We start from the raw sequence: 12,981 nt of genomic DNA on the forward strand, positions 1-12,981 counted from the left end.
GCCACTTGATGAATCCACCTTTTCAAGGTTTGTAAGTGAGTTAGGAGGTATGCTTAATTATTCCTGAATCATTTCGGATATTTTTTTGCAAGTTTTAATGCAGCCAGAAATTTAATTGGTTTTTCTGTTTTGGATGAAATTTTGGCTAAGTCAAAATTTACATCCCGACGGATGCTCATTATCCATCGAGTTTGATCATCCGTCGGAATATTAATTGTTAATAAAAATCAATTATTTTTCTGGAGTATTTTATAACTCGACGGATAACTGATTTATCCTCATCCGTCTAATTGTCTTATTCCTAGCCTTTAAAACTCTGAACATTATCCATCGGGTATACTTACAGTTTGTAAGCATAACACGACAGATAATTGAAGGAATTTTTACAGTTTATTTTTTTTAAACGGCTACTTTGGGAAATTTTTATTGGTTACTTTATTTCACTTTATTATTTTTGATAGTTTATTTCTGAGATAGTATAAAAGCAAAATTCATTTTTATTCTTCTCTTTTATCATTCTCAAGATTCAACTACTCTAACTTCTTTCTTCTCAAAAGCAAATACTTTCTCTGTAAATTTCCCAATCTCTAATAATGGCACCAGTTGTCAAAATCATGTCTCAAACTGGATACATCTACGAAAAGAACAACTTCACAGCTCTAGTGAACAGGGAGATTTAACAGTCGGAAGACTACCACAAAATGATGGATTTTGTGAAAGGCTGTAAACTCAGCTATGCTATGCTGGAATCTCCCACTATCTACTGTGAGGTTGTAGAAGTGATATGGACAACTACAGTGTACAACTCAACTGACAAGATCATTACATTCACTCTAAAAGGTAAGCAGTTTTGCATAAACAGTGACATTATCAAAGCATGCTTTAGAATTCCTGAAAATACTGCTACTGCTCCACACAGAGACACTGACATAGTTAACATGATAAATTCCATGGGATATGCACTTACTACCTCTAAGTTAAGTGAAATTAGGAGGTTAGGTCTTAGAAATGAATGGAGCTTTTTGTGTGATGTGGTAACTAAGGTATTCTCTAGTAAGATTAGTAACTTTGATTCTGTTAACATTTATGTGCTTAACATGCTATACATGCTAGTTACTGATAATTACTTTAATTTCAGTGACTTGGTCTTGTTTAAGTTAGGCTTTAAGTTAGGAGAACTCAATAAGAGAGGTAAATGTGTCTATTATGCTAGATTCTTTATGATGCTTGCTAACCATCTCATTGAGAACATTGTGATTGAGAACCCAACCAACAAGCTAAATTGTTGGGTTTAAGAAAGAAGGATTATTGCAGATCTCAATAGGACAAACCACCACAAAGAGGTGCCTCTCTTTTATTTTCCAATCATGGAGGGACCTCAGGTAAGTGAGGTAAGTTCTACTGTCTCCACTCTTCCAACCTCACACTCTTCTTTGCCTTCAAATGTAGCAATGATATATGTGTCAATGACCCAACAGATGCCTACCCAAGCTACTAAACCACAAACTTCAAAATCCAAGTCTAAGAAAGCCCCCTCTGGTTTCTTTCAAAAGAAATCATTTGCAAAATTCACTAAAACCAAATAGGGGGTGTGAAGGAGGGTAAGCAAGGTGAGGGACAGGATAAAAATCAAAGAAACCCTAAGGATAAGGCTGGTGAGAAGAGTGTAACCAAACCTAGCCACACCACAGTTTGCCAACTATCTGTGGTTGTTAATAAGGAAATAAGTTCAACTCTAGTTTCATCCTCCCAAAAGGATGTTACTATTAAAACAAGCTCCCAACCAGGAGCACAGGCCAAGAGGGGTAGAGATACCATCTCACCACAAACTTATGCTAGAAAGAAAAGATCAAAAACCCATTGGGATGCACAGGGCACACACACACAGTGCAAACTGGTGCTAAAGACCCAGTCACTGCACCATCTCAAAGTCAGATTGATATGGCTCCAATAAATGTGGAGTCACAGCCAAAATCTCTAATAATTGAAGCACCTGATACACCAAATTCTCCCACACACTCACTGAGTGTTGACATGATAAATACATCACTTCCAAATTCTCCATCTTTAACTCTTGTGGAAAAGCCAAAAATCCAAGCAAGTGAGTATCATCTTTTAGATGATTTATTGGCTCATTTACCATTTCTTTATGAGTCTGTTGAGACATCTGTGCCAAAAATTTTATCAATCTGCACAGAGTCTACAATAGTCTCCACTCCAAACTCATTCATTTCTTCTATCCCGATGGATATTCATCATCCGTCGAGTAGTGATTGTATCCCGACGGATAAGCCTAACAGCAGTCATCCGTTGGATAGCCAAACTACTATCCCCATGGATATTCCTCATCCGTCGGGTGTCTCTGCACAACTTCAAATTTCTTCAATTTTCACAAGTGCAGAAGACTTAGTAGTAGTACAGTCACTCTTAGGGCTGAGGGAAGGGAGTGAATTGAGTGAGAGGTTGGGTTGCTCCCAGGCAAAAGGAGAGAATAAGAGTGAATCCATGCATTCCATTTCTTCAGGACTGACAAAAGTGAGTGAGAGGAGTCCCACCTTAGATGGTGAAGGTGAGGGTGTGAGGGTGGTAAGCCAAGGGGAGCTCTTAATGCAAAAAGAGAGAGATCATGAGAGAAAAGCAGGTACAGGAGTGATAAGGATGAAATCCGTTGGAAGTGAGTCAATGAGTGTCAATGATGCAGACAGGGAAAGGTTATTTTAGTAAAAATATCAAGCTGTCATAGATTTTATTTCCCTGGATGCTGAGACATTTACTAATCCTGTCACAACTTACCAAACTCTAGCTATGCAGGGCAATGAGGAGGCCGAAAGGATGCTAAATTTGGTGCACACTACATAATCTCTTCAAAGAGCAAAGGATGTAATCACTGCTATGCCTTCCACCACTAGCAGTGATTTTGAACTGACTGAAGATTCATTTGGGGATGTTAGTGGGGATGATGAGGAAGACAGTATGAGCATAGGGGAGATGCAGATGTTCCTACCTGGATGCTAACAAAAGAATGTTCCTACTCACATCTCCAATCAACACTATTCAAGCTGATCCATGACACCCAAACAGCCATTCAAGCATCTACTAATGCCAGCACAAAGAAGCTACTCACAGCTTACCTTGAAGCACTCCAACTGCACAAAATTCAAGCCCTCCAACACAGTTAGAGTGTGGATGAAATCAAGCAAGAAATTTCTGAAGTAAAACAGGATTTCATAGCAAGGTTGGATGCTAGAATTCCTGGAACCACCATGACTGAAATAGCTCACAAGCTAAGGAAAGAGGCTGATCTCAATAGAAAAGTTGAGGCCATGGACTCAAGATTATCTTATGTAGTGAAGTCAATGGCCAAGATACTCACTAATCAAGAAACTCATACTGCTCTACTCCAACAATTGGTGGCAGCTCAACTCCCTCCCACTCAACAACTTGATGCTAACAAAAAGGGGGATAAAGGCTCAAGTAAGGGGGAGGAAGGCTCAAGTGAGGGGGAGAAACAGCTCAACATACAAGTCAGCAAAGTGATTATGCCAATAATTACTTTCACAAAGCCACTAGTCATGGACAACATTGACATCATAAATCTGGCAGTAGCAAAACTAAACACAGATGACAACTGCTAAAGATTGATGTAGCAGCAGCTGAGAAGGAGTTAAAAGAAAAATGGAGAAAGATAGATGCATAAATTCAACAAAAATTTGGGCCAATTCAGAAGCCAAACAAAACATTCATTCATCACTCTCAAGTTAAGAACATTTTTGTGAATGAAATGAGAAGAATTATCTGGAAAAAGGCCAAACATCTTGCATCAAATCTCCAAAAGCAGATTTCATCATGAAGCCTAAAAGAAACTACTCAAAATTTTCAGACAAGAATCCTATGGATACTGTGTATGAGACACCTAGGCCAGATAAGAAGAAGCTGTTGGCTAGGTCAATTGCCTTTTACAAAGATCCAGCTGATTCAGCACTCAAAAGAAGATTAGCCAAGATTTACAGAAATGGTAAGGAAATTTGTGTGGTGTCTGGACACCCCATGTTTGTGGAAGCTAAAAAGGAAGAGAAAGAAAGAATTAGGCAAGAAAAGAAGCAAGCTGCTCTGGATGCTAAAAAGCTTAAACAAAAGAAGAAGCAAGCTGTTATCTTGGCCAAGCTTCAAGCTGTAAAAACCACAACTAAAATTCCTGCACAACCAACTGTAATTGCTGAACCTAAGGATCAGAAAGTGCAAGAAGAACCATAGTAGAAAAGAAAATTCAGATACATGCTCCATTCCAAGAGAAAATTGGACTTTAATGATGAAGAAATGGAAGACTATACTCCTAAAAAGTCCACAACTACAACTCAAACATCAAAACCCTCAGTGGTATTTGAAGAATTCAAAGTGGTGGATCCAACTAGGAATATTCATGGTGAGCCCATAATTCCAAAGGATGAGCCAGTGGACTGGGATAGTTTGCCTATTCTTGAGCTGAACTTTCCTATCTTCAAGCCAAAGAAGACAAAGATTAGAGCTAGCAAGAAAGTGAAACCAATGACTCTCAAATCCAAGACCCTAGTCAAATCTCAATCCACAATCAACAAAGGAGATATGTTGTACATCTGTGACATCAAAGAGTTTTCTGAGATTAACCTCTACTTAGATTAATTGAAAGAAGTTAGAGGAATTGATGCTCACAGACATCTTCCTGAAAGACTGGTATTCAAATACAAGGGAGGAAAAGAGATCATATGGCCACTTCACAGGATCCTTCTAGAAAGCCAATCTGTTATAATAAAGATCTACTCATCATTCAAAAAGAACTTTGGGTACCATGTGACTGCTAGAAGATTAGTTCTAAAGAAGATTGAGGAGCTAAGGAGTAATAGAGCCAAAGATGCACTTCCAAAAACTTTATCAATTCCCTTCACAGGAAAGAGAGTGCATTTGAGGCCTTATTGGTTGATGGAATTCAGGGATGAAAAGGGAGTTAGAAGATTTTTCAGATTGGAGGACCAGTTGAGTATCTCTAGCAATGAGACTCTATTGGAAATGCAAGGAATGCTAGATCTCTCAGAATCTGATGAACTTGAATTCCACAGACAACTCCAAAACCAGATAGAAGAGAACAACAGGAGGCTTGGGAAGAAACCTAGACAATCAAGGAAATAGACTTATCTGCTCAGACTAGAGGAGCACCTTGATAATAATTGTGAGCAATTTTTTTGTATACTTTGCATTGTTCAATTTTCAGTAAATATTACAGCACTTTTCAGTGTTATCTACTATTTTCAATCTGTATTCTTAAAGTGTTTTGTTATCATCAAGTTTCTCTTAATTTATGGCTACAATTCCAGTAGACATAAATTGGGGGAGATTGTTAGGAATGTGTTGTGAACTTGATGATAAATTATACAAAACACCTTAGTAGATTTAACTTAGTGAATTTTGTAGCACTCGATGGATGATCAAATATAGTCCCGATGGATGATTCAATATAGTCCCGACGGATGATGATTTGACATCCATCGAATGAGTAGCTTATGTAATAATAAGTATTGTAGAACATTTCTGCAAACAACTTTGTGTAGATTCGGTAGGAGCTTATGAGTCATGTTGACTACTAGTAGATATGCAGATTAGGTTGATTAATTATAAATATAAGATGTCTTGTAATTCTGCATAAGTGAAATGGATTCGTGTGAAATAGCTACCCGACGGATGATCAATAAAGCTACCCGACGGATGATCAACAAGCTACCTGATGGATAACAAGCATGTACCCGACGAATGATCAATTCAAATATCTGTTGACAGTGATAACACAGTCACATGTGTTGGGTGTTTGCAAAAGGAATGTGGCTGCTTGTTTAGCAGGAAATTGAGAACAAAGAAGCATTACCATTTCTATGCAAGTTATGAAGATTTTCAAAGATGGTGGAATAGAATAATAAAGCAGCATGGAGTTAGACTTGATAGGTTTTGTTTTATTATCCTGTCTTATTTCCATGTAAACTTGGTGATATATAAACCAAGTGTAGCTAGTAGAAGAAACAACTAAGCAAACACATTTTAGGAGAGAAATAGAAAAAATTGTACTTGTCAAGAATTTCTCTGTAGTTTGTTTATTCAACTTGTAAAGCAGCTGTGAGCCAATTTGAGCTTCACAGAGTTCTCAAATCGATATATATATATATATATATATATATGGTGGATACATTCAGATCCACCAGAAATTTTTAAAGACTTGTGTTTTCATTACTTTGTGTTTGATTTATTTAATCCTTTCATTCTGCACTTTGCAAATCAAAACACATATATATCTGTTGAGTTAAGAACTATTTTTAAATCTTGAAAAAGAAGCCAGAATTACATTCAACCCCTCTTCTGTAATTCTTGTTGTATTGTTAGGGAATAACAGTCAAGGAGCAAGAAAGGTACACTCAAGACAATAATGACAATGAACATGGTAATTATAACACCACTGATTGGCATTCATGTGATCAAGAAAATGAGACCATTGTTAATGATTGGGAGCAGGAAAAAGGTTTGTGGAATGAACAATAGATAGGGAGACAAAATAAACCTGAATAAGAACAAAGACAATCACAAAGACAAAATGAAGTGGAAACAACAAATAAAGCTGAACGAGAGGAACATAATCCTATTGGAACAGGGAAAATGCAAGATGAAGCACAAAAAACAATAAAAACAAAAGTAAGACACTCTTATTTTATTATATTAAACACTTTGAGCACTAATTTAAATGATTTTGATCACTACTGTCAAAAACTCTGATCACTAATGTATAACATTTCACTTACAAAATTTCTCATAATAAATCAAAATTTATTATACATAACAAAATGGAAGAATTGCTAGACAGAGAACATGACTTAATTGAAACAAAGATGTTGTTTGATACATACCTCAAACTGGCATTGCAGGAAGATCCACAAAATGCATAGTTGCTAATGGTTAAAGAAACTATCAATGAATTTTTTAATCAAAAACAAAATGAAAAAATACTCGCAGGAAAGCCAATGAACAACTTCAGAAAATGTCTCAGTGTTCGAGGATGATTTTCAGTTGACACCTGAAGACATTGATCAAATTGACATTATTGATTATCTGCACTTAGTACAGAATAATATTGACATATCTACCATCTTTGATCCTAATGTTAATGAAGTAATTCCTTCCTTCTCGCTTGTAATAGATAAAGACATATATGGTCAGATTGAAGAAATAACGGAAAAAGATGATTTGTAACTCCAAAACCAGGACTGAGAGAGAAAAGTACAAGAATTCTGAAATTGGTTCGATTTGGGAAATCCCCATACATGGAAAGAATTATAGACATAAATGGCAGCTATTTTACAAGTCAAGAAACATGACTTTGGAGATTCATGATACAAAAAAGAGATCCATTGTAAGTATAGTATTTACAACTTTGTTGATTTAATTTTACATTAAACTATATATTAACAGTAAAAATATATATACTTGTTATCGATAGGGAACAATTATTCAAATGGACAGGCTTCTTTTGCTTAAGGGAGGATATGCAGATATTAGAAGTCAACCAAAATATATCCACTTCTCTTATAGACACATGGGTGATTATCTTGAATGACAACGAGAAATACAAGGCAGATGAGTCTCATATGCGCCTATTTTGTACCATTGGTTCTGTGGTAATATATCAATCTTAATAATTGCTTCAATCTCCATTTTTTATATTATCTTCAAAATTTCTAATATTTATAAAATCTATCCTTTACAGTACCCAACTTTGGATACTTCGAAGAGTGTTACTCTGACCTATCCATTATTTGTTGAAAATATGGATGAGATGCTCAACAGGTTCAATAGGGAAAAACTTGAAAATATTGACATGGTAATAAATATACTTATTATCTTGACAAATCCAAATATATGTAATTGTTATGTTTAATATTTTAAATTTTTTAGGTTTTTTCCCCACCATTGCATATGAGCATTTTTACTTGATTTGCTACAATATGCGAAACCCAACATATGAGATAATTGATAACACAGACAGAGAAATCGATGCAAAGATATGATATGGGCAGAAACCAAAAATATTGGTATGAATCACACATTATCAGTAGTTCAATCACTAAGTATTTGTTTTATAATTATTTAATGTTAAACTAATCAATTTGTTTGCAACACTCTCACTTTGTAAAGTACTTGAAAGCAAAAGGCTATCACAATCTGTCAAGCAAAATGAAGAACTTGAAGCCTCATTACATGAAGATGAAATGGAAGACAAAAAATAACTCAATTGATTGTGGAATCTTCCTCAGTAGACACATGGAAAATTATAATGGTGATGTTAAGAATTGGAATGCCGGATTTAAAGAAGAAGTGGTAAACAAATATTCCTTACCAGATTAATTATAAAGTTATGTTGGATAACCAATTCATTGTGAATATGATATCAATAATTTTTGTTCAAAATCTTCTTTGCAGAACGGCAAAAAAAAATAGATTACAACCCTCAGAGTCAAATATAACAGTGTTATTCTTTCTTCAGAACTCAATAAAAAAAGGAGAGAAACAATGAAAGAAGGCAAATAGCTTTACATTGAAGCTGCGTCAAGAAAAATTCTGAATTTGGCGATCCAATCATCCAAATCCTCTCAAGAAGATAAAAATACAGAATATAGACAAGATCAATCTGCAAAAAGGAAGAGTGTCACGTTTGTACAGAATTTGACGACTCCTTTCAATGAAGCTGGATAATTAAATTAATCTTTAACTGATTTAGTTGGGAATTTCAACTGATATTAGTAGTGACTTTGGAGAAGTACATGATTATTGCATAATTGAAATATTATGCTTATTTTTAATTGGATATTATGATTGTTAGCCATCGGTGTGATACTTCAAATGGATTATTCTTTTGCTACTTCTGGAAATTAATCCTTTAATTACAATGGCATTACATTTCTGATAACTTAAATTTTAAGCCACTTCTTTTCGAATTACACATGATTCCAATTGCATTACATATCTGTTTAGTTGTTTAATGTCTAAAGAAGCTCTGAAAAGTAAAGTATCAGTCTTAAAGATTTTTATAATGATTTTTTTAAAGAGAGGTTCATTAATTTGGAATTGGTTGAACAAAATAATTATAATGTTTATAATGTTAGATGAGTCCAAAAAATAATAAACTTCTTGCAAGAACATACATTATGATTGTTAGTCACAGAAACCTGATTTTTTTTACAAAAATACAAGTCAATTTTTAAGTATAGTACAATAAACTACAATGATCACTAAAATAAACTACAATGATCACTAACATACCGCGTGTCAATCACTAGCATTCAAAGAACATATCACTAAAATATAACGTAAGTATCACTTGTTACTCCTGATATAAATCAAAAATAACATTTTTACAATAGAAAAATTATATTTTAAATTTTAAAATTTATATTTTTGGTTCCTAGGGTTTAGGTAGGCCCTAAACCCTAAACCCTAAACCCTAAATCGGTGTAATATTTATTAATTTCTTTTTTAATATTTTTAAAACCCAAAAGGGGATTGGTGAACCCTAAATATTAAAAATTGTTAAATTACGGTATAATCTTAAATTTTAAAAATATTAAATAAAAATAAATATTGAAAACGTAATATTAATTGATGTTTCCAGACCCCTAAACAATACATCAAAAGAAACTTAAAAATAAGAATAAAGACACAAAAACCCAAAACGTTACTTCAAGTAACTTGTAACATCAAAAATTGAAAAAAGAAAAAGAAAAAAAGACATACACACAAAACATTAGTTCATCTAACGGTTTCCACCTTGGAATGTAAAAAAATAGCAAAACGATATTTGTGTATTGTTTTTCCCTGTTTTCAAAATGCTACACAATACCCAGTTATAAAGTGACATTTTGGGCCATAATTTTAAAAAGTGAAAATTTGGGCATTTTTTACTGAAATAGTGACATTTTGGTCCATCTCTCCTAAAAATCATAATAAAATAACAATCGATATTAAAAATTAAAACCAGAAAAACAATAATAGCAACTTCGAAATTTAAAGACGACAATCAGTATAAAAAAACAATTATAACAAACAATATCGGAGAACTAGTCACTTGAAATGTACCATAATATTCAAACAGTAAAATTACCAAAAATTTAAAAAATATATGAAAATTAAAAAGTAATATCATCAAAAATAGCCATCTAGCTTTGTTTGCATCAACAACTACTACTTTATTCTATTGAAACAAATTCTAGAATCACGACTTAACAGGCAACATAATAAGCTCTTTCAGCATCTTCTTTAATTTTTTACTTTTTGTTTGGCCTTCCCATTCTTCCTTTTTTCACATTTTACGGCATCATGAGTTGTTGCCTGACATAGTGCACACTTTCCGAATCCATTTTTTGATTTGATCACTGCTTTTTTCCTATCACTCATCAGCCTCTTAAAATAATTTCCTTTATTCTTGCAAATATTAGGGGCAAGAATAGTTACTTCTTCTGAAGGTTGCTGACCAACCATAGCAGCCATGTGATCTTTTTTGGTAAAAGCAACAACAGATTCATCTTGATCATCAAGATCAGTATTCAATTGCTTTATATTTGAGTGTACATGATCCAACTTGTCCATATTAACTCCAGCCTTGTCAACAGCTTGACAAAAAGCAAACCAGATATTTGTTAGTTTCAAAGATACCCGCTCCAACTTAAAACAAGCATTGGTTACCAAATCTAAATTTGATGAAGTTCTACTCTCAGCATTTATCATCCAACGATTAAGAACGAGACTTTTAGGGAACTTTATTACACCAATTTGTTTCAACCCACAAAATGAATATCTGCATACAATACCATACATAACAAATTTCTTGAAAGAACACACAACATGATTCATACTCATAGAAACCTGAAAAAAACATACATTACAAAAATACATAATAAAAATCATAAATATATGTAGGACCAATCACAAAAAAATCATCTACCAATCATTAAAAGAATACGTGTAAAAAATATAAATAACTATTTAATAAATCAGAAAGTAATACAATTAAAGTAAAAATTCATAAAAGAAATACAATTGCATTCTTTGCAATTACATAATATGAAAAATTATGAAATTGATCATTTGAATAATATATCAAAAGTGCTTGCAAATTATTTTGAATAGTAGACAGGGGGAATAAAAATAATAATATTTAAAAATAGTACCTTAAAAAGTTTGTCATTGACTTTCACATCCTTGATATCAAAACAAGTAACACCATCAACTTTATTGCTCATACGCTTAATTTGCATATCCACACAAGATGCAAAAATTTTCTCTTGAACGTGGTAAAAAATAGTACGTATGAATAAACGAGCAGCATCATCTTCAATGAACCATGTGGAAAATGTAGTAGGAACACTTGACTTTGATTCCTCATCCAATCTAGCAGCCTCACTCCTTTGTCTATCCATAGCACTCTCAAATTATAACCAAAACGCAGATGATGTATCTCCTTGTTTGTGAAATTGAGCAAAAAAACAATTTTCACTTTCAGATCTCGATGTAGTCCTCATTAACCCAAATATTGCTTCATTTTTAAAAAAAGCTGGAATCCATGATGCCCTCAAAGCATACAAATCTTCCAGCCACTTATTTCTAAGTTAAATTCCTTGAGAACTGTTTCCCATCCTCTCTCAAACTCCTCAATTTTTATAACAGGTGACCATATGTACATTTTCATCTTTTCCATAAAATTTGTTTCTTTGCATAATTGATTACCAAGCTGCAAAGGTTACACAACAAATAAAATAATTATATAATATAATGTATTAATACTAGACTATAAAAAAATGAAAATCATACCTTTACTGGAAATTTTTCCATAATATGCCACATGCATAAACGGTGTTTAGTAGCAACTAAACCATTCACATCAGAAAAAACATCACGGACAGCTACTTTCATAGCAGGGCATTGATCTGTAATAATGACAACCGGATTTCATCTCATTGCCTTCACTAAATGATCAAAAGCCCAACTATAATCAACAATACTCTCATGTGATAAAAGACAAGCCGTAAAAGTCACACATCTATAATGCTTATCCACACCAGTGAAAGGCACAAAAATCATATTATACCTGTTTTAAAAAAATATCACAATAAATAATACAATAAAAATCAGAGTATTAAAAACTTATATCAACAATACAGATGTTAAAATATTTTTGGCATATAAAATATTAAAATTACCTATTGGTATCAAAGGTTGCATCAAATGACACTGCATCACCATACAACTCAAAGTCCTTCGACCAATAACATCATACCAAAATAACTTGGTTAGGTGTCCAGAAGAATCAACATCAAAAGCAAAATAGAAGCCTTAAGAATTCTGCTGAATATGTTTGAATTAATCAATAATCATTTGCGCATCATTATCTCCAATGAATAATTTCAGATCCCTACTGAAATTTCAAAAATCTCGCAAGTTCGCACCTACATTTGCATATCTACCATATATTTCTTTAGCAAAGCTAAACATCTTGATGGAACCAATATTAACTTTTGCACCATTATAACAAAGATTTCTTAAACTAATATCCATCTCCCTATTAGACCTCAAAAACTGATGACCATTTTTATTAGCTAACAGGATGATTATGTAGCTCAACAAAAGTCTTAACAATATACTTATCAGGAAACATATTGTTATGGATTAAAAACTAAGGTATATAACTGCTGTATTTATTACTAAGGAATGTGAGCTTCGAGGGTCGTTTTGACTGCTCTTGTGTTTCGTGACTCAATCTGCCCTAATAAGATGCCTACGTACCTTGCTGATTGCCAAGGATCAAGTCAAAAAACGTAGTTCTGATTTGTGGGATGAGGCCCCTTATATAGATGTTGAGAGTCCTTGAATTGGACTTGGGTTAGGAGACTTGGTGGTCAAGTCTCAGGATTAGAATGG

The 12,981-nt window shown here is 33.6% G+C and overlaps 1 protein-coding gene across 1 annotated transcript; it reads right to left on the reverse strand.

Moving 5' to 3' along the window:
• Positions 1 to 11,635: 11,635 nt before the first annotated feature.
• Positions 11,636 to 12,618, reverse strand: LOC141702822 (protein FAR1-RELATED SEQUENCE 5-like). Its single transcript, XM_074506431.1, has 5 exons — positions 12,514 to 12,618; positions 12,264 to 12,319; positions 12,066 to 12,151; positions 11,875 to 11,990; positions 11,636 to 11,794 (listed from the first exon to the last, which is right to left on the reverse strand). The coding sequence occupies exons 1-5, from the start codon at positions 12,616 to 12,618 to the stop codon at positions 11,636 to 11,638; spliced, it is 522 nt and encodes a 173-aa protein (XP_074362532.1).
• Between the last annotated feature and the right edge of the window lie 363 nt (positions 12,619 to 12,981).

Source organism: Apium graveolens, unplaced genomic scaffold (assembly GCF_009905375.1).
Source record: "Apium graveolens cultivar Ventura unplaced genomic scaffold, ASM990537v1 ctg577, whole genome shotgun sequence".
NCBI classification, from domain to species: Eukaryota; Viridiplantae; Streptophyta; class Magnoliopsida; order Apiales; family Apiaceae; genus Apium; species Apium graveolens.

Coding starts and splice junctions, on each gene's coding strand:
- LOC141702822 (XM_074506431.1), bottom strand. CDS start 12,618: ATGGATATTAGTTTAAGAAATCTTTGTTATAATGGTGCAAAAGTTAAT. Junction 12,320..12,513: donor TATATGGTAGATATGCAAAT/GTAGGTGCGAAC, acceptor TATTGGTCGAAG/GACTTTGAGTTGTATGGTGA. Junction 11,795..11,874: donor TGGAAAAATTTCCAGTAAAG/GTATGATTTTCA, acceptor TAACCTTTGCAG/CTTGGTAATCAATTATGCAA.